This window comes from Sinocyclocheilus anshuiensis, unplaced genomic scaffold (genome assembly GCF_001515605.1).
Source record: "Sinocyclocheilus anshuiensis isolate Anshui unplaced genomic scaffold, SAMN03320099.WGS_v1.1 scaffold227, whole genome shotgun sequence".
NCBI classification, from domain to species: domain Eukaryota; kingdom Metazoa; phylum Chordata; class Actinopteri; order Cypriniformes; family Cyprinidae; genus Sinocyclocheilus; species Sinocyclocheilus anshuiensis.
The window spans coordinates 1,134,540-1,160,357 of record NW_015549590.1 but is presented as its reverse complement, the minus strand read 5'-3'; the positions used below and the strand labels follow the sequence as shown (position 1 = coordinate 1,160,357).

At 37.9% G+C, this 25,818-nt stretch overlaps 2 protein-coding genes across 3 annotated transcripts; both read left to right on the top strand.

Moving 5' to 3' along the window:
- The first annotated feature begins 488 nt into the window (after window positions 1-488).
- LOC107658062 (acidic fibroblast growth factor intracellular-binding protein B-like) lies at window positions 489-7,207 on the top strand. 2 transcript variants are annotated; one of them, XM_016446468.1, is made up of 12 exons: window positions 489-761; window positions 1,004-1,118; window positions 1,211-1,374; window positions 1,417-1,451; window positions 1,537-1,663; window positions 2,409-2,509; window positions 4,014-4,147; window positions 4,945-5,053; window positions 5,193-5,256; window positions 5,332-5,418; window positions 5,496-5,593; window positions 6,885-7,207. In XM_016446468.1, the coding sequence occupies exons 2-12, from the start codon at window positions 1,034-1,036 to the stop codon at window positions 6,952-6,954; spliced, it is 1,074 nt and encodes a 357-aa protein (XP_016301954.1). In that variant the 5' UTR covers window positions 489-761; window positions 1,004-1,033; the 3' UTR covers window positions 6,955-7,207. The 2 variants fall into 2 exon arrangements, with proteins under 2 accessions (XP_016301954.1, XP_016301953.1); XM_016446467.1 differs by having other exon boundaries at window positions 1,211-1,451.
- Window positions 7,208-9,331: 2,124 nt separating this feature from the next.
- On the top strand, window positions 9,332-24,570 carry LOC107658061 (EGF-containing fibulin-like extracellular matrix protein 2). The gene is made up of 11 exons (XM_016446466.1): window positions 9,332-9,566; window positions 15,071-15,346; window positions 15,542-15,590; window positions 16,913-17,125; window positions 17,706-17,828; window positions 19,621-19,737; window positions 21,101-21,220; window positions 21,336-21,455; window positions 21,546-21,669; window positions 22,281-22,476; window positions 23,671-24,570. The coding sequence occupies exons 2-11, from the start codon at window positions 15,251-15,253 to the stop codon at window positions 23,830-23,832; spliced, it is 1,320 nt and encodes a 439-aa protein (XP_016301952.1). The 5' UTR covers window positions 9,332-9,566; window positions 15,071-15,250; the 3' UTR covers window positions 23,833-24,570.
- The last annotated feature ends 1,248 nt before the right edge of the window (window positions 24,571-25,818 follow it).

Genomic DNA, 25,818 nt, shown 5'->3' with positions numbered 1-25,818 from the left:
TAGTTTAACTAGGATCTATTCAATGATCCACAATCTCACTTTACAGCTGATGTTACTATTCATGTTTTTTGAATTTGAAAGTTTAAGCATTCCTATTTTATTGTATCAAAGTCACAAACAGCACTATTTAACGAGGCCTATAAGACATAGGTTTAGCTGATGGTGGGCTCAGTATTCAACCAGGTCTATTAGATTAATTAAAATAAAGTAAAATATTATAAATTAAAAACAGTGTTATAATGTATATTCTTATATTATATAGTTATACACTACTATATAGATTAAAATATCACAATGTTCTAAAAAATATTAGTGGGATTTATTAAAAAAAAGTGATGTTTCATGCCAATGGTATGACAAAACATTCAGTTTATTGTCTAAAACATTCATTAATATACAGTTGTGATGATACCCGAGCACTCGCTAACAGAAACTACAGTATCAGTCACGTGAAAGTGACGTAATATGAATGCGGCGCACACCCGGGCGTAGTCACGACAGCGTGCTGTTGCTATGGATGAGAAGTAGTCGCTAGATGTGACAGCTAGGGGTTGGTAAATATTTACGTGATGGTTACCACTTACCCGTGTATGATCAACTCGTGGTAATAATCTTTAAACAGCGTGCACGCTTACCTATGAGATAAGCTTGTTTTTTTTGAGTAAAGGTCGAAAGGAACTAGACATACCAAAACAAGAGCTAATGTTGTGACATCTGAATGTGATTAAAAACCAGCTATCGCGTTGATACGCTTGTGTCTGGTAAGTCCGCGTAGTACTTTTTTTGTTGAAAATACATGGTAATGTAGCATGTCTGTGGTGTGTTAAATTTTGTTATGGATTAGTTAAATAGTTAAATATTAGCTAATGGCCGTAGCTTCAATTCTGTATGAGGAATAGCTACTGTCTGTCTGTCAGTCTTGTAATTGACTTTAGTGTCAAAGATTGAGACTCTTAATACCAGTTTATTCTTGCAACTCACTAAGTAACGCTGAATGTTACAGTCATCAGTTTAATTTAGTATAGTGCCGAAGATGTCTGTGGAACTGGATGTATTTGTTGGAAACACCACCATTATGGACAAAGAAGTGTATCAACTGTGGCTGAATGGATATACAGGTAGAGTATTATCCATGAGACCGTAAGTATTGTAATATCTGTTTAGGAATAGGAAGTTAATAATATATTTGTCAATGTGGTCGTCCTCATAGTGAATGATGCAGTGAAGGTGCGGATAGAAGGAGGTGTAATGGAGGAGTGTGAGGCGAGTGCAGAAGTGCTGCTCAGTGACACCATGGACCAGTACAGAACTTTCCAGATGTGCGAGAGACTTTTGCACCACCCAGCTAAACTAGCCAATCAGCTTCTATTTCAGTTCCACCCCCAAGCAAACCTAGCCAATCAGCTTCTATTTCAGATACCGCCAGACAGACAAGCCATGCTCATTGAAAGGTATGCACTGGTTTGTGTCTTGCCAATTTAATTAGTTTGAGTTATTATCCAATTTAAAACATTTATTTGCATTTTTTATTTCTAGGTATTATGCTTTTGATGATTCGTTTGTTCGAGAGGTTCTGGGAAAGAAGCTCTCCAAAGGAACCAAAAAAGACCTTGATGATGTTAGTACAAAGACAGGCATTACGTTGAAGAGCTGCAGAAGACAGGTGAGATGAAGGACTACAGTTTTTACACTTTAAATTCGGTTCTCCTTGGTCTATTGGTCCATAAAAGAAAATTCTACATTAAGTTCTGGTTAGCTTAGCATTTTGTGCTGTCATTTTTATTAGAAAGCCTAAAGATACAAAACAAAAGGCATATGGATACAGCCACAACCTGGACAGATTTTATGACATATTTTGTGAACTTAGCGAACATCTGAAACCATGTGCTGGGCTACATGCACTTGTTATATATGTGTACATGTGGTGGTATGTTTACCAGCTCACAAATAGCTTATAAAATGTGTAAAGTAGTCAAAACAGATTTACAAATTCTTTGTTGCACACATGGAGATCTGCTGCAGAAAGTGGTTCAGATGTCTGTACCGAACTGTAACAGGCTTGAGCATTTTGTCTTTTTAGGGTCGCATCTTGTGACAACTTCTTGATTTTGGTTTGTTTAGATGTCTTTGGTCCATTTTACAGTCATATATCAGTCAAATCATACAAGAGTTTGTTTGGAAGTACTTGTTTGGTTTGAATCAAGGTGGTTTGAAAGAAATCATTTGGTTTGAATGAACCACACTAATAGAGCAATCTCACCAGCGTATAGTTTAATCAAACCAAACCTGCCAAGTATAAACACACCCTAAGACTATAAAACTCTCATTGGTAGCTAAGATTTATGCTTGGATACTTTTCCAAGACCCTTTTGGAAATGAAATGATTGTATCTATCTCCTTAAATATAGTTTGACAACTTCAAGCGAGTGTTCAAAGTGGTGGAAGAACTCAAGGGCCCCCTGGTGGAAAACATCCGGCAACACTTTCTGCTACCTGATCAATTAGCCAGGTGAGAAAGTCTTTTTCTGAGAAGTTTCTTCTTTCTCCAGAAATCTGGTAGAATTGAGCTCAGAAAATGAGGAACCAAACAACAACAACAAAAAAGGAATGGTTGTTACTAGGGCTGCACAATTAATCGAATTTCTAATCGCGATTACAGTTATGGATGCCACAAGTACGTAATCGTTCAAAGCGGCAATTAATCGTTCAAAGTCCACTTATGTTATTCTGCATGCTTAAGATGCGTTTTTTTCTTTCTACATGTTATCTTAAGGGTTTTCCCCATTATTTTAATTTTAGTTTTACTATAACATTATAATACCATTCATATTTTTACTTTTTTATAATTTAAAGAAAAAACCAATCCGATGTATAGTTGACATTTCAGGCTTAATACTATAGAAAAACACAAAGTTTTTCAGTTAGTGTTTTCAGCTTGTTTATTTTCATATAAAAATTAGGGATGCTCCGATCCGCCTTTTTCGCCTCCGATACCGAATCCGATACGTAGGGTTCGGTATTGGCCGATACCGATCCTATACCAGTGAAGTTGTTTTCCCTCATTTAAATAAATGTAGAATTTATATATCTCTGTGTTACATTTCTTTTAAATGTATAGCATATTTTTTAATAAGGCAACAACATATGATAGATACGATAGGACAAAACAAATACAGTGCAGCACGAACTGTTTTTATACAGTCTATGAGCACGAAGCGCTTACAATGTGCGCATCCGGTGTGCAGAATGATGCACTTGAAGCAACACGGCGTCACAGCCTGACATATGTTGTTGCCTTATTAAAAAATATGCTATACATTTAAAAGAAATGTAGTTTAATTTTATAGTATATACTTATATATAAATACATTCATGAATATAATGGGAACACAGAATGATCTTGGAGAGAGCTTTACCGAACTGACTGCTGTAACTGAACGCGACCAGTGTTTAAAGGCTGAACGAATGACTGACAGCCACAGCGGAGAAAAGAGCTTGTGTGAACTTTAATGTAAGGACTTAAATATTCATATGTAGCTCACATTAAGCTATCGTATGGCTTCAGAAGTAACACAGAATAATTTGCACAATCGGGAAAGAAAAAAAAATAAATAAAAAAATCTCGGATTTGAATCGGCCCTCTCTGACCGATACCCGATCCGAGAAAAATGGCACTTTCGGAGCCGATACCCGATATTAATATCGGATCGGTGCATCCCTAATAAAAATACGGCATGCAGTTGCATCAAACAATGGTATAAACATCATTCAATGTAAATTGTGATAATCGTAATTAATAATCGCAATTACAATTTCAAGGGAATAATCTTGAAATTCAATATGAATTTTTGTCATAATCGTGCAGCCCTACGTTACATTATATGCATCCATTCTTCCAGTTGTATATTCATTAAAATTGTGAGAATACAAGTTCCCATGTACAGTTGCTTCAGTGTTGATTTAGTGCGTTTTCACCTTCTCTTGCTAAATGATCCTGCCAATTCCTCCTGCAGAGACTATGCTGCAATAGTGTTCTTTGCCAATAATCGTTTTGAGACGGGGAAGAAAAAGTTGCATTATCTAACCTTCCAGGACTTTGCCTTCTGTGCTGGGCAGCTCATCAACAACTGGACTCTAGGAGCTGTGGGTAAGACCAGTTACACAGCTCTTACACAGCCATCTGCAATACTTGAAATTGGTCAATCGTGGCGATAAATGGTCAAATATGTTTGTATAATGGCCACTAAACTAGGGCTGCACGATAAATCGCATGCGATATTTAATGTGCATCTTGTCAGTAAAGCCGGTTCTGTAATCAGCGGTAAATCTCCATCACGTACGTTACTACACAGAGCCTTTGTTCACTGACAAGCTGAACTAAACCATGTTCATATATGATAGTGGTTTAGCGCAGCTTGTCAGTGAACAACGGCTCTGTGTAATAAATGCTGCTCAATGTGAAAGCATGCACATGATGGAGATTTACCGCTGATTACAGAACCGGCTTTACTGACAAGATGCGCATTAAATATCGCGTTCGATTTATCATGCAGCCCTACACTAAACTATATGACAGTTATGCCAGGCAGCCCATTCCCTATATTTGGATTGCTTAATTATGTCTCTTGTACCACTCAGGTTATTTTATTATTATAATAATTAATCATACTGTATTATTAATAATTACATATCTGTTTATTTTTTAAGTAGCCATATATTAAATATATGAGAATATACAGTCAACTGGTCATTGTTGTAAAATAAACCTCTTCAGAGTGATCCATTTATGTCTTAATGTTCTGAATTAATTTGACATCTGCATGTTCTTGAGTATCTAGTCTGAGGTTATTAATGGACACCGTAGTTTAGAAAAATATTGACATAGATGAAAAGATCTCCTTTTATGTCTTTGTTCTCTCAAAATCCATAATTTCTCTCCTTTAGATAACATAATGGACGACATGGATGTAGATCTGGATAAGGAATTCCTTCAAGAGCTCAAAGACCTCAAAATTCTAATCACAGACAAGGATCTCTTAGACCAACACAAAAGGTGTGTGTGTTTGAGCGAGTGTTTTGGACAGGGAGAAGAGAGATACGGGTCTGAGGAGGGCCGTTGTAAATGTCCTAATGTTGCATGCGTACTCCCTCTGTCTCAGCCATATGAATAATGAAACCTCTCATCCACTCAGTTTAGTGTGCACCGCTCTGCGGGGTAAAACCAATGTCTTCAATGAGATGGAAGCCAATTTTAAGGCAAGAGGTTTTATATTCTTGTGAAATTAATGTTTTTCTACATGATTCGTGATTTCAAAATATCTCCTGCTGTAGAATCTTTCAAGGGGCCTTGTAAATATCGCTGCCAAATTAATCAACGCAAAAGATGTTCGTGATTTCTTCATTGACCTTGTCGAAAAGGTACCTTTTTAGTTTAATAAAAGCATCTATCAGATCTGATGTGCTCACAAAGCATTAATTCCTTGTTCTCTTTACAGTTTATCGAACCTTGTCGATCAGACAAATGGACATCAATAGACGTGAACCTCTACCTTACTCATTATACTAACTCAGCACATATCCTTGACACTTTCAAGTAAGTCTCACTATGTTTGTTGTACAGTAATTTCTTTTTTTATTCAACAATTGCTGCATATAGAGGTCTGTGTTCAAAGGAAAATTCTCTTTGCAACCAGTGGGGGTCACTGTATCATATGCACATTGTTTTATCTGTAGTCACCTCTGTTTCCTGTCCAGTCATTTATGTGGTTAGACCACTGTGGAATGTGGTTTTCTGTTTATACAAACAAAATCACAACACTCAGAATCAGTTGGAAAATATGTATTTATCTCAAACTGCACTATTTTTTAATGTTTATGAAAGAAGCCTCTTATGCTCACCAAAACCTGCATTTATTCAATCAAAAATACAGTAAAAACAATAACACTGAAATATCATTACAATTTAAAATGACTGTTTTCTTTTTGAATATATTTTCATTTATTCAAATCGTTCTAATATGCTGATTTGAAATATTTCTTATTATCAGTGTTTGTGTTGACAACAGTTGTGCTGCTTAAAGGGGTCATATGATGCTATTTTAAAGATCATTATTTTGTGTATTTGGTGTAACAGAATATGTTGACATGCTTTAATGTTCAAAAAACACATTATTTTTCAAATACTGTACATTATTGTAGGTCCTCTATGCCCCGCCTCTCTCAAACGTGTCGTTTTCAACAAAGCCCCCTCCTTTGACAAGTGCAGTCTGCTCTGATTGGCCAGCTGACCCAGTGCATTGTGATTGGCCGAACACCACAAGCACGCGTCGGAAATGTAACGCCCCTTACCATAATCGCAGCTTCAGCTTTCAAAGTAAATATCAAGACAGTTAATAATGTCGTTAGCTTTACCATCAGTTCAAGCCCGAAAGGGCAACAGTCGCGTGACAGACACAGTGATGATCCAGTACACAAGCCGCAGTTAAGACAGCTGACTGCACCAAGAGCTTGTAACACTCCAAAGAGAAAGGAAAACTTGAAATCGCATCATATGACCCCTTTAATATTTTTTTAAGATATATTTTTTTCAGGATTCTTTGACGAATAGAAAGTTCAAAAGAACATCATTTATGTTTTATTAAGCATTTATTAAGTCTTTACTGTCACTTTTGATCAGTTTAATGCATCCTTGCTGAATAAAAGCATTTCTTAAAAAATATATTAATAATCATCATCTTACTGACAACAAAATTTTCAGTGGTAGTGTTTATGAAGAGAATTTCACATCAAAGTATCAAAGTAAACATTTCAAATGTACATGTATTTATAAGTTGAAAAAAAGTGACACGTTTTTAAACCTCTCCCTCTTTTTTTTTTTTCCTCAGGCACCATGCTGTCTGGACCAGGTACATGGGAGTTATCAAAAGTTGCATCCTTAGAATGTACCACGACTAAAGAAGAATCTCCATTTTTGCCTTTTCTCTCCCTTAATGATAACTCATCTGCATGCAGTCATGCAGCTGATGATTATTTGGTCTGATGTTAAATTTTTTTCCAGTTTATCATCTACTTTCTTTAATCCTTTCCCAAATATGTCCCCCTACCAGCTGTCCATCTCTTCACCTCCCTCTCCCTCTATCCCTGCTTCATTCTTTCACTCCTTGGCCTCCAGAACTGTATGACTTGTAAATAAACACAGCATGATTTCCTCAGACACTGTCTGCACTGTGTTTTCATTACCTCTGCTTTGTGGGTTTTCCCATTTAACAAACCCACTTAAAAAAAACCCCAGTATATTTGGTAATGATGGAGGTTCAGAACAAGACTATGCACTGATCATACTTGTTTTGACTGACATAATTTGGGGGTCTTAATGGTAAATAACGTGCTAACAGTCCAAAGGATGTTGTGGCTTACATGTGCGTCTTTATGGCCCATATACTCCTGACCCCTCTGGCTTGACTAGGGTAAGTGGGTGCACGATGGGTGTGAGGTCTGTGTGTGGGCCCACTGGGGGCCGGGAAAGCAGTAGGGGGCCACAATTTGTCAGGCCTTGGTGGCACGATGTACGTGTGTGTTTTTGCAATAATAGTATGTAATGACAGCTGTCAGGCCTACCACATTACTCTTAGAGGTGTTTTGGTACAAGAGTAATGGCAAGCAGATTTGTTTGCCCTTTTGTCATTTGCAGAGCAAAACTATGTTTATTTCTTTGTATAATTTGATGAAGCTTGAATGTGATGCCTCTAACATCAGGAATGCGCAACTGATTTTGTGACTTGACACAACCGAGTTAGGTACAATGTATAATAATTTCTTTATTATATATGGTATATAAAAGGCCTCAATTAAGCAAAAGCATTCTGTATGTCCCTGACATGTTTTTATAAATATAAAAACTATATTAACATACTATTCGTATGACTTCTGCCAAAATAAATAGTATGTTAGTTGCTATTCTGAATTCAGTATTACACTCTTAAAAATAAAGGTTCCAACGATTGTCATAAATTTGAGATTCTTAGTCCACTAAATCTGTCTTCCAGTAATTTTGTGTAGGCAACTACAGATTTCATGTTTAGCAAATTTCAATTAGTAACAAGAAATTGTATATGGTTTTATATATATATATATATATATATATATATGGTTTATGTATTTGTTTCTGAAAGAAGAGTCACCTTACAAAGCAAACATATCCGCAATAAAGTTTTAAACAGTTGATACACAACTGCCATGATGACACAAACTTGACACAAGCTTCAAAAATGGTGACAGTGTACAAATGTGATGTTAAGAGCTCATCCTTTTACAAAACACATAACTAACAGTAATGAAGAAACAGCTTAAAGTCAGCAAAGCAATAATCCTTTAACAGCATTAACAATATTGCTCAATATGACATTCTTAGTCCAGACTTTGACTAGTTGGGACAACATTTGGGGGAATTCTGTTGAACTAAAATGGTTTTCAATGTTTTAGTTACAAGCAAGTCACATTTCTTTGGTATTTGTGACTCAAAAGCTCCCATAAACTGGAAAATGTGTGGTATCTTATATTTGGAGAACATTTGATTGGACAAAAATGTGTGTAATGCAGTAATTAATATGTACATTTCATATACAGGTATCTGCTAAAAGTGAATTTTGTCAACATTGACAAGTATTTAAGCATGCTGATAGACCCAAACTTCTAATTTCTAATTCATGCTCTATTGAGCATGTAAAGTAAAAATGTACTAGCAGTAAGAATGTGAGTCTTTCCATTGCCTCTCATTTCTAGTAATATCAGCCTGTGAGTACCTCCAGTTTCAATATTTAGACACAGCAAAAAAAGCGAACAACTTTTCCAAGCAGACGTGCGTCCTATCCTCCCTTCTTTCACTCTACCCTTGCCTCCTCTCTGTCTTTCTCTTTCTAGTTTGCTCTCTAATTTTTGTCTGCATTCCACCAGCTTCTCCTAAGCTATAGATATCCAGCTGAATGAAAGGAATAGAGAGAGCAAGAGACCGAAAAAGATGGGAGAGATGAAGGGTGACTTGAGGTGGAGGGGAAAAGAGAGAAAGAAAGTTGCAGGCTGTGGGGGGCGAGTTTAAATGAAACCAGGTGGGGTCTCTGCCTGTGTGTGTGTGTGTGTCTGTGGCTGGTTCATATGCGTGTATGGAGGGGGGTTGGCTGCATGTGTGTGTGTGTGTGTGTGTGAATCTGTATGCTGTTGTTCTGTCGTTGAGCTGGACAAATTTGGAATTTTGGAATTTGGGCCGCAGACCAGGAATTTTCATCCTGGGGGGTCAGACGAGGGGGGTCTGGGGGCGGAGGATGGCCGTGCAGGGGGGCTGTATGGGGGTCGGAATGGGCTGTCCCTCTCTCCTCTCTTCCGTCTTTCCCTCCCTTGCATACATTCACAGTCCAGCTGTCCGTCTCCACACTCACTCTATCAGGCTGAGGAGTGAGGATAGAAGAGAAGACGTGCCACCACTGCACTGAAACAAACTAGAGAGGGATCCACCGGAAGAAAAGAAGGAAAACTACTGCATTCAAGAACACAGTAAGAAGAAAGCCCGGCCTGTGAGTATAGCGTGTTTGCGAAAGAAAATCTAATATTGCACTGTAATATAATGTCATTGTACTCCAGTAGCTGTTATTTGCATGGGGTCTTTGGGCCATTGTGGATCTGCTCATATAAGTAAAGCAGACACGTCAGGCTGAATTGAAGTTATGTCACAGACAGTGTGGCAGAAGGAGAAAGCGATAAAGGGCAGACTAAGGAAAATTTCAACTGGCCGGTTTGCTCCAAGGCTGCACACGTCACGCTCACTCTCCAGCTCTCTTCCAAACATCCACGACTACAGACAGCACACTAGAGAGAGAACAATCAATCACATTATTCGGCAGATTCCACATCTCCTACCATACATACTGGTGAAGATTGTATTATCTTATTATATCTACCAACTTTCCATGCTTCTGCATAAAAAGTTATGTTTTTAAAAAGCTTAGTTTTAACATTTATTACTCAACCATCGTGATGGTTTTACACATCTCTACACGTCTGAAGTGTTGCAAAACTTTCCAATCTCTTTTCCAACCTCTGTTTCACAACCAGACTAATACCATTGACTGTACGTTGTTATTTGAGCCCTGCGAGCGTAAAATGGGTGACTTTGTTTAGATAATGTTTCTATTTTTAAAGACAAAAAGCTGATTCATACAAACTCTCGTCTGTTGATATGATATGAACGACACAGCAGAATGGGAACATTACGTACAGACTCTCAAAGGTTTCTGAGGACACACAAAGGTCTGGGAATTTGTGGCTTGTGTGTTTATACCAAAATCGTTTTGGAAGCACAGGTGTTGTTATAAGAATGAAGGCTCAATAAAATGGCTATGTGACATCAGAACAGGGAACACTGCTTTACTGTACTTATACAGGCCACTGCTGTTACGTCACATTTGTTTATGTGTTCTACTAATTACTTACGTTAGATGTTTTATTTTATATGGCTAGATGCTGACTTGAGCATTCATATAAAAGCAATGAGTGTGACAGGGAGTCAAGTAAATCAGACTGGGGCCCTCTGTTGTAGCCACATTAGTTCTCTATTTTTGGTATTTGGAAATATTAATTTGTCTTCTCAGGACTGCTAAAGTAAGCAACGTGGAAGTAGTGAGCATCATTGATGGCCACCAAGGATCTTGTCTAGAACTTTTATAATATATACACTACCGTTCAAAAGTCTCATTCAAAATTTTTTAATTCTATTCCGCAAGGATGCATTAAATTGATCAAGAGTTACGTTACAAACATATTTATTTTTCAAATAAATGATGTTCATTTTGAACATTATATTCATCAAAGAATCCTAAAAAAACTTATCATGCTTTTCAAAAAAAAAATGAAGTAGCACAACTGTTTTAAATTTTGATAATGATAAGAAACATTTCTTGAGCAGCAAATCAGCATATTAGAATGATTTCTGAAGAATCATGTGACACTGAAGACTGGAGTAATGATGCTGAAAATTCAGCTTTGCCATCACAGGAATAAATGACATAAAATAGAATGAAATAGAAAACCTAATTGTAATAATAATTGTTCAAATAAATGAAGCCTTGGTGCATACTAGTAAGAGCCTTTCAATCGTCAAACCCCAAACGTTTGAACACTTAGTACTTGTTTCAAGTTGTTGTAAATCAATCTTTGAATATAATTTTCAGTGTCTGTATAATACTGTAGCCAAAATACAAACAATTGAGTCACTTGAAAACTTCAGTAACTGCTGCTGATGTAAACGGTACAGTTAATGTGATAAACTACATTTATGGACACTTGTTGAAATAGAGAACTGACTTTGTACATCCCCTAAAAATTACCTTGAGACCGTTTAGTTAAGAATAACTTCAAAATTAGCTAAGAAAAGAGAGATTTTCTTAGTAACAGCCTCTCATTTATTTGTAGATGCCACTTATTGTAGATATTTTGGTCACACTTTAGTTTGGGAACCAATTTTCACTATTAACCAACTACATCTTTTGCCTCAATAGACTCATAATTTTCTGCTTATTAACAATTAGTAAGGTAGTTGTTAAGTTTAGGTATTGGGTAGGATTAAGGGATCTAAAATATGATTATGCAGAATAAGCCATTAATATGTGCTTTATAAGTAGTAATAAACAGCCAATATGCTAGTTATATGCATGCTAAAAAGCAACTATTTAATAATGAGAATTGGTCCCTAAACTTAAGTGTTTCTGATATGTTGTATCTAATGCTGACATTCGAACATTTTAAATTGTGGCTTAAGTGTCCAATTCATTTGGGCAAAAACCACAATGAATACACGTGTCTATGCCGTCTTTGTTACCAGTGCAGCCATGGGGGTCCTGACATAAAAAACCCTCTTGGGTTTGCACAGGTGGGAGGAGAGGAGGTTGTATTCATAAAATTATAAGTGCACTGACCAGCAAAGTTTAAACCTGGGGCCCCTGCCTGAGGCTCCAACCGCCTGAGTGCTTTGCCCACCATGAGTTTAATGCCCAGCTGAGCACACGGAGTTAACCGTAGACGTGACACTGGACTAGTGTGAGCATGTTTATAAGGGTGAAGGAGAGGTAGGAGGAGAGCGTTTGTCATTACATATGTGTGGTCTGCCCATGAAGTCCAGTCTTTATTACTTGCGTTATTTGCGGTCATATAATCACTGCAGACTTTACAAAAGTCCGGGGACTACCAGCCAACCAAATGTTAAGCAAACCATCTGAAGTGCCCAATGTTTATTAATTTTGCTTCATAGGTAGCCATATGATGATGACACATCTTCTACAGAAAATTCTAAAAAAGTAGAACAGAAAGTAAGACTTATACAAGGGCATTCTGGGTAACCACACTTTGACCTTTTCGGTGAACCTTGGTGGGGGTTTCCCAGGAATGTGATACTGTGGGAAACACAGCAAGTGTCCGGCTGACCGTTATTCAGAGCGCTGCCCACATCCTCTCCGCTGGCATTCCAGAAGGTCAAGTGCCACTCAAACATGATGGTAGACGATATTACCCACGCCTCCACACTGCCCACACTCCGGTCAAGCGACTGGGCCGTGCTCTTGCTGGCCTCGAGTTTGTATATGATGGTTGATTTCAGGTTTTTCCCAGTCCAGTGCAACACCACAGGGACAGCCTGCTTTGAGATTTTGCGGGTCGCTATTTAAACCATAAGTAGCACGTAGGTCAGTCAGTAGGAGCGGGTAAATCACACAGATGAGAGATTTGCGAGCATGTTTGATTTGTCGCAGCGTTTCAGTGTGTTTGCGTGTGAAGTCGCAAGTGTTTCTTGTACGGCGGCTACTGTAAATGGCTTGAATCATTTCATGCGGTTTGGGAGGAAAAGCACAACAATTCTATCTGGAGGCTGATGCAGCGGGGATAGAATGCGCAGATTTGCACGTCACCCTGCGGTTTGCTGTTTGTCGCACTGAGTCAACATGACAATACTTTTAGACTGGACTCTCTGAACTCTTGCGTTTTCAGAAAAGAGCTACTGTTGGGCTCTGTGTCATGTTGGAGCAGCTTTTGTCTTTCCATACATGTTTGTGTGCACACTCTATGTAAATGTCAATGTGTGTGTGTATTTAGAGAAAAGAAGGCCAGGAAAATAGAGTTGCATTTAATAGGTCTGTGCAAAATCTTGACCTTAGTGAAAAGCCAGAAATGTTTCATATAAATTACAGTTAATATTTAATAATTACAGTTAATAATTGCTCTTGGGGTATTTGAATGAAGAAAGGAGCTATCAAAACTAACAAATAAGTACTGTACATCAGAGAGAGAGAATTTTGATAATCTCAAATGGTCTAAATTAACATGAATTATTGTATTAAGAACAAAAAATGAATGAACAATTAACAATAATAGGTCTATATTTATACATTAAAACAAAATAAATTCTGTAAAATGATATAGTGGACCATTGTTAGCTCATTATACTGAATATATTAACAAACATCAACAAATTGAACTTTATTGTGAGTTATAAGTGTTATCAGATTCAGATTCATTCTTTATTGTCCTCAGAAAGAGGAAATTTGTTTTCACAGACTGTACCCAAGTAGGCCTGTCGCAATAATCAATATATCGACTTGTCGCACAATATATGAACATGACCTCAATAATTTTTGTTGACGCAATATATCGCCTATTAAATTTACTTAAAAATGAATGTCACCATGTTTTGTACATTCCACTTGCACAGGCTACATTATGATTATATATTCAGTGGCATAAAATGGTCTTTAAAATGACAATAATATCGCTTATCGCAATTATATCTCGGGCAATATATCGCACGACAAAAAGCTGTTATCGTGACAGGCCTATACACAAGCTGTACAGTCTGATAAAATTATGTTACCATTTATTTTATTTTCAGCAAATGTATAATTGCTATTGGTACTCTGTTTAAATATCATATACATTTAATTTATATTTATGCATTTAGCAAATGCTTGTATCCAAAGGGACTTTTAGGAACTCAAGCATGTTGTCAAATATCAGTATCAATATTTGTAATATACAGTGACAGATTTATTAGACATCTAGATTAGGATATCATGGTATATAAATGAAAGTTCCAAAAAATTATGATCTGATACGGTCACAGTACAACAGTACTTTTGAGAACAGGTAAAGAGTCTATTTAGAAGTCTGATTCTCTCTGTTTATCTCACAATGCATACCATAATGCAAGTATCATAAAAAAACATGAGTGATTACACAATAATTAAAAAATCATTAGTCTTATTTTTTCAGTACTATTCAAGTCTGAGTTTATATTGCTTCCTATTATATGCACACTATTGCTTCCTGAGGGGGAAGTCGTGGCCTGATGGTTAGAGAGTCGGACTCGTAACCCAAAGGTTGCGGGTTAGTATGGGTCACCATACTTGGCCACATGTCACTTCACTCATATCTAAGTCTTTTTGATTTTGTTGCAATTTTAATTAAACCACTAGGGGGAGTATGGTAATCAAGCAATTTTTAGCGGTCGTGTGGATTGCTATTAGAGGCCCTGACACTACATTAGGCCTATACACTTAATAGTGAGTGAGTGAGTGACGTGAGTGAGTGAAGTGACATGTGGCCAAGTATGGTGACCCATACTCGGAATTAGTGCTCTGCATTTATCCCATCCAAAGTGCACACACACAGCAGTGAACACACACACACCGTGAACACACACCCGGAGCAGTGGGCAGCCATTTTTTTTGCTGCGGCGCCTGGGGAGCAGTTGGGGGTTCGGTGCCTTGCTCAAGGGCACCTCAGTCGTGGTATTGAAGGTGGGAGAGAGCGTTGTACATTCACTCCCCCCAGCTACAATCCCTGCCGGTACGAGACTCCAACCCCGCAACCTTTGGGTAACGAGTCCGACTCTCTAACCATTAGGCCACGACTTCCCCCAATAAACCACAGACATCTGTTTTAATTTTTAGTTATGACTAATACAGTGGGATCACTTATATGTGTTCGAACAGTGATGCATAAAGACCTCTCAAGCGGTTTTGTTTCTCATCCACAGATTCCTCAGTGTAACTTCATCGCAGCATCATCTAATCCACACCAGAGACTCTATCAGCGAGTGTGTATGTGTGTGAGAGTGTGAGAGTGCATGTCTGTCTGATTGTTTCTCTTTAGTCAACGCTCTTGGAGGTGTTTTTGTGCCTGTGCTCATCAGAGTGTGTAGAAGGTGTGTGTGAGGATGCGGCCCGGGTGTGTTTTGGTCTTTTGTATGTGCATCTCTGTGTTTCTTCACCGCGCTATTTCACAGCCACCCACAGAAACTGACACCTACACGGTAAGGAGGAACGAAACCTCCCCGTCTTTCTCCCTCCCTTTTCTATCTTTAAATACATCTTCATAATGTATGTTAAATTATTGTATCTTTATATCTTATATTCACACACAATGTGTAACTATGCGATATACATATAGTTTAATTTCCCTGTAAAGTGTGCTACTTTAATTCATGTTTTATTTTTTTCCCCTATAGGAATGTACAGATGGATATCACTGGGATCCACAGACTCAACACTGCAAAGGTAAAACACAAAACATCCAATTAAAAGGGTCCTTATGCAGAGTTCAACACTATCTAATACCCTGACCAGGATATCTGTATAAGTTCACTTTACTTTAAAACAAATCATCAAATACAGACAATAGTTAAATCACACAGATAAGGAGTTTTGGATAAGTACACACACACACACACACACACACACCCACACACAAACAATTTAATTAAAAATGTGTAATAAAAATAAATATAATTTTTTTTAAACCTATAGTTATATGATATATAATAAATACACAGTAAGATTTGTCAGTAAGAGTTTTTTAAAATAAATTTAAAAGAACACATTCCATTGATCAGAAGTGACAGTAAAGACATTTGCAATGTTATAAAACATTCTTATTTCAAATAAATGTTGTTCTTTTGAACATTCTATTCATCAAGGAATCTTGACAAAAGGTATCCCAGCTTCGTTTGAAATTATATTTCACAATATTAATGTTTTTGCTATATTTTTGATACCTTTCTGAGCATAAGAGAAAATAATTTTAGTGTAGTTTACAGTAATGTTTAAAGGGGTCCTATTATGCTCTTTTACAAAGTTTTGATTTTGTTTTGGGGGTGTACTAAGCTGTCCTCAGTAAAATGCGCAGCACACAATAGCAAATTGGGGTTATAATGCTCAGGAACAGAGTTAAAAAATAAATTGCAACCACTGTTTCCTGACATCATCCGCTTTCGGAAGCCCAAACAAAGACGTTTGGGCACAGAGGTGAAAAAAACAGCGTTTCAGGCGGTCGCCCACCAGACGAGAAGCGCAGCGTCGCGTCGCGTCGCGTCACATCTTTAAAATTCAAATACATTATTTTCTATGAGTGTAGGCACACCGGCAGCGCCGTTCGGCAACCCCAACCTCGCCCCTCCCCACCCCCCAACTGTTCGAATTTCTGTAGGCGGGAATTATTTTTTAATGATATTCTAATGAGCCGCTTTGTGATATCACAAAGCCCGGAAACCAATGCTGTAGTCTAAATGAGCCGTTCGTTGTAGTTCTTGAAAAAATATTTTTTAAAAACGAAATATCTCCCCTTGGAGTGGACTTTGAGATTTGTAACTTTCTAGACACACTGACTAAAATAAAAAAAGTGAAAAAGCATAATAGGACCCCTTTAATATTATATATTTAAAGTAACAATTCGACATACTGAAACCTCAGTATTAAACGACTGTTGCAATACTAGTGTATAATTTATGTATGTGTCTTGTAACTGTTATGTAACTATTATCATATAGTGTGCTTTTTACCCACAAACACCTGTGTATTCTGCCTGAAATGTGTGTCTGCAGATATAAATGAATGTGAGACAATCCCAGAGGCCTGTAAGGGAGAGATGAAGTGCTTTAACCACTATGGGGGCTACTTGTGCCTTCCTCGCTCTGCCTCGGTCATCCCTGCCCCTGAACCACCCAACCAGATCCACCCCAGCCTGGAGAACACGGCCAGCGAGCCATTCAACCCGTGCCCTCCAGGTTTTGAGCCCCAGGGAGACAGCTGCGTGGGTGAGTGTGTGAAAACAAGCGTGTGTTTGCAGAACAGGTGTCAGACGGCCTGCGAGTTTGCAGGAATCAGCGTTGTAAACAGTAGCATGCCATTATACAAAGTCACCGAGTCATGTTATGTGTGTCCGGATCAAAATCAGTTGTATCAGTGAACGGGATGGTGAAAGGGGGATTATTGCATGCAGTGTTTTAGTTTTGACTGTTAGCGCTTGAATGACTCAGACAGAAACAGGTGGTCAGGGGAAATGGTCAGCTAGTTTTTGCGCTCAGACAACTGTGGGAGTCGTGCTGAAGTCTTGGCAGGGGGCCGGTCTGCAGGGGGTCGAAGAATTTACTAAGACTGAGGCATCCCAGCTGTCGTCTACCGTCAAGAGGAAACGAATAGAGATAACGTTACTCAAGACCGCTATGTAGACACAGCTTTCACTTCCCATGAGCTGTGAACCAATAAATGCTGCAATAACTACATTCCACACTTATGGCGGCTCCAGTGCCAAAACTGAGAAGACAAAGAAAGATAAAAACCGAACCAGAGATGTGTCAACAATACATTTCCATGATTCTGTCTCACAACAAACAGATGTGGATGAGTGTGAACAGGACAGTCACGACTGCCTGCCCAGTCAGCAGTGTTTCAATACAGAAGGCTCCTTCTCCTGCCAGTGTCCAGATGGGTATCGCAAAGTGGGAACAGAATGCATTGGTGAGAAATGAAAATTCCTGTGTAATTCTGTAGCAAAACCACAACATATTTAATCTCTCCAAAAAATCCATCACAAAGGTGGATTTTTATTTATACTCATGTCATTTTTATTTATACTCGGGTCGTTCCAAGCCTTCCTTTGTGAAAAAGAAGTGCACTTAAAGGGGTTCTTCACCCAAAAATGAAATTTCTGTCATCATTTACTCAGCCTCAAGTTGTTCGTAACCTGTATGAGTTTTTTTCCTGCTGAATACAAAAGAAGATATCTTGAATAATGTGTGTATCCAAACAGTCATGCATTGACTTCCATAGTATTTTTTTTTCCATACTATGGAAGTCAGTGTGGTCCATCAACTGCTTGGTTATCCATATTCTTAAAAATATCTTCTTTTATCACAGAATTGAAGCTGGTTCATTTACATATATGTTGAAACCAAGATGCATCTCACCAGGGTTGAGGTCATGAAGGTGTAAATGTTGACAGGCTTTCATTTTGGGTGAACTTTTCTTTTAAAGTTTGGATTTGATACAATTTCAATATTAAGTAATGTTTGCAGGTAAAATGAGTTAATAAAGTTAGCTCCAGTACCTGCAAAGTTATTACTTGACAAGAGCTTATATTATCTTTAAAGCGATAGTTCACCCAAAAATGAAAATTCTGTCATTAATTACACACCCTCATGTTGTTCCAAAACCGTATGACCTTCATTCATCTTCGGAACACAAATGAAGATATTTTTGATGAAATCCATGCACTTTCTGACCCTCCATAGAGAGCAATGTAACTGAAATGTTCCCAGACCCAGAAACATAGTAAGGACATCAGTGGTTCAACCCAGGGGCGTAGCCATCATTTCTGTAATCTATATAACCTACCAGTCAACAGTTTTTGAACAGTAAGATTTTTAATGTTTTATAAAGAAGGCAGAATAGTTTCTATGCTGTAATAAATGCTATGTCAATCTGTAATTTTACGAAGCTACGATAATACTTTTTGTGCGCAAAGAAAACAAAAGTAACGACTTTATTCAACAATTCTCCAAATCACATCTTCCGCCATTATCGAGTACCCTCTGCATGTAAACGCATGCGCGTGATGCTGCTGACGTAGAACATGCACGTGCTGAGCCTTGTTTATGTGCAGAGGAAAGCAATGCGCATGCGTCGTGGTACTCTCCATAATGGTGGAATACGTGATTTGGAGGAGAAGAATTGTTGAATAAAGTCATTACTTTTGTTTTCTTTGTGCACAAAAAGTATTCTCGTAGCTTCGTAAAATTACAGTTGAACCACTGATGTCACATGGAATGTTTTACCGATGTCCTTACTACCTTTCTGTGCCTTGACCATGGTAGGACCCTTGCTGTCTATGAAAGCTCTCAAGATTTCATCAAAAATAACTTAATTTGTGTTCTGAAGATGAACGAAGATTTTACGGGTTTGGAACTAAATGAGGGTGAGTAATTAATGACAGAATTTTCATTTTTGGGTGAACTATGCCTTTAAATATGATCTTTCATCTCATATTAAGTTATATTATCTTAATTATGTTAATTATAATTTAGAAATATTATCTTAATATTGATAATATAATATCTATAAATAATATTAGTAAACACTTTTGAAACAAGTTGTTGCCAGGGTTAAGTTCCAGAGAGGATTCCATTTTATGAGTATATTGTGCATTAAATTACATTAAATGGCGAGATTATATCATTGTCTGTTCAGTCATACCAATGAGGAATAAATCTGATTTATATGTGATCTAATTTTATGTTTTAATACTTTTCAGACATTGACGAGTGCCGGTACCGCTACTGTCAACATCGCTGTGTTAATGTCCCTGGCTCATTCTCCTGCCAGTGTGAGCCTGGTTTCCAGCTGGCTGGCAACAATCGCTCCTGTATTGGTAAGCCAACCCACACGCTCACTCCCACGCCCGGTTTTGCCATACCCTGAGTCATAGGCCAACCCACCACACACACACACTTGGAATCCAAACCCACGTACTTACACAACTCCATCCTACGCCTCATTTTCTTTGAGTAAAAGCCAAAATATTAACCAGTAAAAGAGCACTTTGTGCATGTTGGAAAACGAGAAATCGAGATCAGTGTGAATTGCTGTTTGCAGCACATTTAGCTTTCGTAATTGGATGTATTTCTAAGTGAAATAAGATATTCAATATGAAAAATAAAGTAGGACAGGACTTTATTTTATCCATCAGGAATTGATTGGATCATGGAAAGCGAGTGCTACAGCATGCATGAGAATGAAGACGAGATGAATTCCAATTTGCTAAAACATTGTCAAAATAGCCTTTTTGAAATATTAATTAAAAGAATAGTTCATCCTAAAATTTAAATATGCTGAAAATTTACTCAACTTCAGGCCATTCAAGATATAGATGAGTTTGTTTCTTCATCACAACAGATTTAGAGAAATTTAGCATTACATCACCAATGGATCCTTTAAAGTGAATGGGTGCCGTCAGAATGAGAGTCCAAACAGCTGATAAAAACATCACAATAATCCACACGTAATCTACAAGACTACAGTCCATCAGTTAATGTCTTATGAAGTGAAAAGCTGTGTTTGTAAGAAACAAATCCATAATTAAGACATATTTAACTTCAAACTGTTGCTTCTGACTGAAATACAAGTCCTCTATCTATAATATTAATTTCTCCAGTGAAATTTGACCTAAATCATCATAGTAATATATACAGATCAAGCACGTTTACAAGTGAAAACAGTCCAAAGCCAGAAGTGACAGTTTAAAGATAAAATGTTTTTAATCAGCTTTTTGGACTCTAATTCTGACGGCACCCATTCACTGCAGAGGATCTGTTGGTGAGCAAGTGATGTAATGCTAAATTCTCAGAAAATTTTTGGGTAAACTATTCCTTCAAGTCTTTTAATTTCAGTTAATTAGGATGATATTTTTCTGTAGAGTACCATGCACTGATGAACTGTACACAGTAACACCAGGAATGTGCATTAAGACTATTTTGACTCATTGGGTGCACTAAAATTAAACGGCACACTTCCTTCCTTTAAGGTATCCCTAAAACAAAAGAACTGAGTTTTTGATTTTGCTTAAGTGGCCACCTAAAATTATTAGACATTGATTTATGCCAACAAAAATAGCCATTCCAGCTCAGAGAGTATCTATTTTACATAATTATTTACATAATAATCTTTCACTTTTTGCCTTATGCTTAGTATTTTCATGTACAATCCTGTCTGCTTTGTCATTCCGTTGCGCTCAGATGTTGATGAGTGTGGCATGGGGGCCCCCTGCAGTCAGAGGTGTTATAACACGTACGGGACGTTCCTGTGTCGTTGTGAGCAGGGTTATGAGCTGGGGCCAGATGGCTTTGCCTGCAATGGTAAGCTGAGAGCAAACACAAACAAATGTGAAAAACTAAAATAAATATGCATATTTGTGAAAAATGTTGCATCTTACAACTGGAGCAACCGATCCTATTCATTCTCTGTCCTCAGACATAGACGAGTGCAGCTACTCCAGTTACCTGTGCCAGTATCAGTGTGTTAATGAGCATGGCAAATTCTCCTGTGTCTGTCCTGAAGGATATCAGCTCCTGGGCACGCGCCTCTGCCAAGGTTCACCTTAATTTAACGATCTCTTACTTCTTCCCAATTTCACTCATAGGGCAAATAAGAGACATTCTTTCTTTCTTTCTTTGAATCTAGACATAAATGAATGTGAGACAGGAGCTCATCAATGCTCTGATGGACAGACTTGTGTGAACATTCATGGAGGTCACAAATGTGTTAACAACAAAAGCTGTCAGGAACCTTACGTGCAAGTGTCGGAGTAAGTCAACAATTTGAAAATACCACAAGAAGCACTTGCAGGCTATTCAGTTCACACACAGTTATGCATCAGAACTTCCGAGATATTTTCCTCTCCATTAATTGTCTATTCTTCATCAGTAGTGCCTGTTGAGACATACCTGACATGGTTTATTTATTTTTCCATATCTGAGGCCAGTTCTTCAGTCTGTGCCTCTGAGCATGTCTCAACAGAATCTGCAGTTCCACAAGCTTTAAATGAATAACAGGTGGTCAGGCATTTCTGAAGAAATATCTGACTAGATAGCCAATTTGCTGGACATATGGTACACATACTTGTATAATTTAGTACAGTTGTGGCTAACAGTTATTAGTCATGCAAAAACTTGACTTAGTGGATACTATTAAGTTTATGTATCAGTTTAATTCAAATAAGTTTAGTGCAGTTCTGTCAAAGCCATGTAAAATGTTACTGGTTCAGTTCAGTTCATTCTAAATCAGTCCAGTCCTGTAAAAGTGTATTGACTCTTTTTAGTGCAGGTCAGTTCAAATCTATTTAATTCACTTAGGTTTAGTCCTGAAAAATGTAGCTGAAATCTGTCCTAACTGATGCAATTTTCTCTCTTTATTCAGTCGCTGTACGTGTCCTATCACAAAGCCTGGCTGTCGAGACATGCCCTACTCCGTTGTGCATCGCTACATGAGCATCACGTCAGAGCGCTCCGTCCCCTCAGATATCTTTCAGATCCAGGCCATCAGCGTCTTACCTGGAGCTTACAACACCTTCCGCATCCGCTCTGGAGATGACAATGGAGACTTTTACATCAGGGTACTTTAAAAATGATTTAACTTACTGCATATTCTGAAAGAATAACTTAATTTGGTGTATATTCTTATTTCACTAAAAACTGACGTACAGTAGTTTTTGCAATTATTTTGTCATGTCTTTTCTTACATGACAAAATAATTTTCAAAAGTCATTTCTTACCCCATTGGCAAAATATAATCTTCAATATATACACTACAGTTCAAAGGTGTGGGGTCAGTAAGTTTGTTTTTAAATTAATGAATACTTTTCAGCAAGGATGCATTAAATTGATTAAAAGTGACATTATTTAAAGAAAGTTCAAAGGAATCCAGAAAAATAAAAAAGAAATTCACAAAACACGGGTCCTACTTCTTGCCTTATCGTTCCGCAGACGTTTTCCTCTATTGTTTTTTATCCGCCATCTCTATCTTTCTGTCGCTCGGCTCGGTTAATGTCCGTCCCATGCACTGAAAGCTCTCTCCTCCACATCACGAGTAGACACGCCCCTTATTGCTGATTGGCTACAAGTTTGTTTTGCTATTCGGCCCGAATCAGTTTTCTAAAGTGTTTTTGAAAAATTACATACCCTACCTTTAAGCAGCACAACTGCTTTTAAAAAATTAAAAAAATGTTTCTTGAGCACTAAATCAGCATGTTAGAATGATTTCTGAAGGATCATGTGACAATGGAGACTGAAGTAATGATGCTAAAAATTCAGCTTTGCATCACAGGAATAAAATTACTTTTTTAAATGTCTGAAAATACAAAACTGTTATTTTAAATTGTATTAATATGTTGCACTTTTACTGTTTTTACTTTATTTTTGATCAAATAAATGCAGCCTTGGTGAGCAATGAAACTTAATTTCTAAAAATGTTACCGACCCCAAACTTTTAACAGGTAGGCCTAGAGCAGGGGTTCTCAACTCTGGCCCTCGAGGTCCACTTTCCTGCAGAGTTTAGTGCCAACCCTAATCAAACACACCTGAACAAACTAATCAAGGTCTTCAGGATTGCTAAAAAGTTACAGGCAGGTGAGTTTGATCAAGGTCGGAGCGAAATTCTACAGGAAAGTGGATCTCGAGGGCCCGAGTTGAGAACCCCTGGCCTAGTGTATGTATAATCAAGAAGACCCTTTTGATTCCTGCCATTAGACTAGTACATTTCTCACAGAGCCCAATTTTGAATCGTGTGCCTGTCATATCTGTTTCCTTAGCAAATCAACAACATCAGCGCCATGCTTGTTCTCGCCCGTGCCGTGAACGGCCCCAGAGAGTACGTGCTGGATCTGGAGATGTTTTCTGTGAACCCGCTCGTGAGCTACCACACCAGTTCTGTCCTGCGCTTGACCGTTTACGTTGGGCCTCATGCCTTTTAGCTGAGAGAGAGATGTAGAGATGCCCAGAGAGGGAAAAAGGGGGTGGAAGGGTGGAAGCACTGATTGATTCATCCAACAAGGAGGGCTTATGAGCTGAATATGTCTGGCAGCTGACAGACATCATTTCCAAGACTGTATAAAAGTCATTTTCACGAGAGATGTACCAACTTATACACCCTCTACATCATAAATAATAAAAAGGCTATTAGAGACAGGCACTATATTTTAAGGACAAGATGTCGACAAGATAACAACTCACTATATTGTCATATGGAAAATGGCAAAGTTACTAGCTGCACTATGACTCCAAACCTGCTGTACAACCAATGTAAACTGTCTTTTGTCATTTCTAAAAATAGCCTCTTTCTCAGGATGAGGGCTGCAGCTCTGCAGACTCTTTCCACTGGTTTGCTCTTCCAGTTCAGAAGTCAGCAATAATAATTAATCCCTCCTATTCAAATAAATGTAGCAATAACAATATCAAGGCTGTAAAAAGTATCTCTGTGTGTTCTTAAGTGTCAAAAAGCCTCTTTTAATTTTCCACTATGTATAATCCATCTCTGAGTTCAGTATTGTTTTTATTCATTGTTGTTATTCAGTAACCACTTAGTCATTCCAAACCTCTACCCCACCACCACCACCATCAATAATGCTCATGTTACTTTGTGTAGTTTTTTTATACCACGCTGCCGTTGTTGTATTTCCATCCTGGATTTATTACTGTAATAAATTTGATAAGACCATAAAATTCTGGCTCCAGACCTCCATATGTTTGCCTTCCCGCTGGGATGTTTTCTTGGCATTTCTCTGCTATGCATCCTCTTCCTCCTAATAGAAAGTCTCGCTCACGTGCCCTGCTTATCCCTTCCACCCACTCTTGCGATCTCTTGACTCATCTAACCACGGGATAGACTGGAACCCTACTGAGCAGCTGTCCGCCTCTCTGCAGCCTCATTAGCACAAGCCTGACAAGAGATAGAGCTGATTTAGAGAGCCGATAACATTGTATATTCAGTATAATCTACAGCCTCTTGTCTGAGCTAGGGCTGGACGATATGGCCAAATTTGATATCACGGTATATTTCTTAATTTCGGTCGATACGATATAATTCCGATATCGATATGAACACTATTTATCTGAAATAGAAATCTTTTGTAACATTATAAATGCCTTTATCATCACTTTTGATCAATTTTAAGCATCCTTGCTAAATAAAAGTATTAATTTCTATAATTTCTTTCCCCAAAAAATAATAAAAATTATACTGAATGGAATAGTGTATAATGTTACAAAAGCTTTTTATTTAATGTACTCAACTTAACTGCTTAAAATCAATATTTAAAACTCAACTGTTTTAAATATTGATAATCATCTGCGGTCTTTACGTTCCACAAGTAAGTGACGATAATGGCATCAATCGATGTCTACTCAGGGCATAAAAGAAGAAGAAAAAACAAAGAAAGATAGGAGATCAAGAGGAGAAAACCTTTTGCTGTGAAAGTGGTCACCCATACTAGGAATTAGTGCTCTGCATTAACCCATCCTAAGTGCACACACACAGCAGTGAACACACACACACACACCGTGAACACACACCCGGAGCAGTGGGCAGCCATTTATGCTGCGGCGCCCGGGGAGCAGTTGGAAAAACAGTCCATATTTATGGAAAATATTTAAAGTGCAAGACAGTGACATTTTATTTAGTAAAGTAGGACACGCTATTCCAAAACTCAGTCTTTTCTGATCAATACTATGTTAGTTCGACTGAGTCACAGATGCAGGTTAATAGAGCTTTCTGGATCTAAACCGTGTCCAGTACTGACAGCAAGAGGGCTATTTCTGAATTTTCAGAATGGCAAAGAAAACTTCTCTGAATGGAATTGCAGTGGTCTGAATCATAATGGAGTTATTGTACCTGAGGCTACTAGGGTAATGATGTCACAAGACTTAAAGTACATGATTGTGTGTAGGAAGTGTTCTTTTTA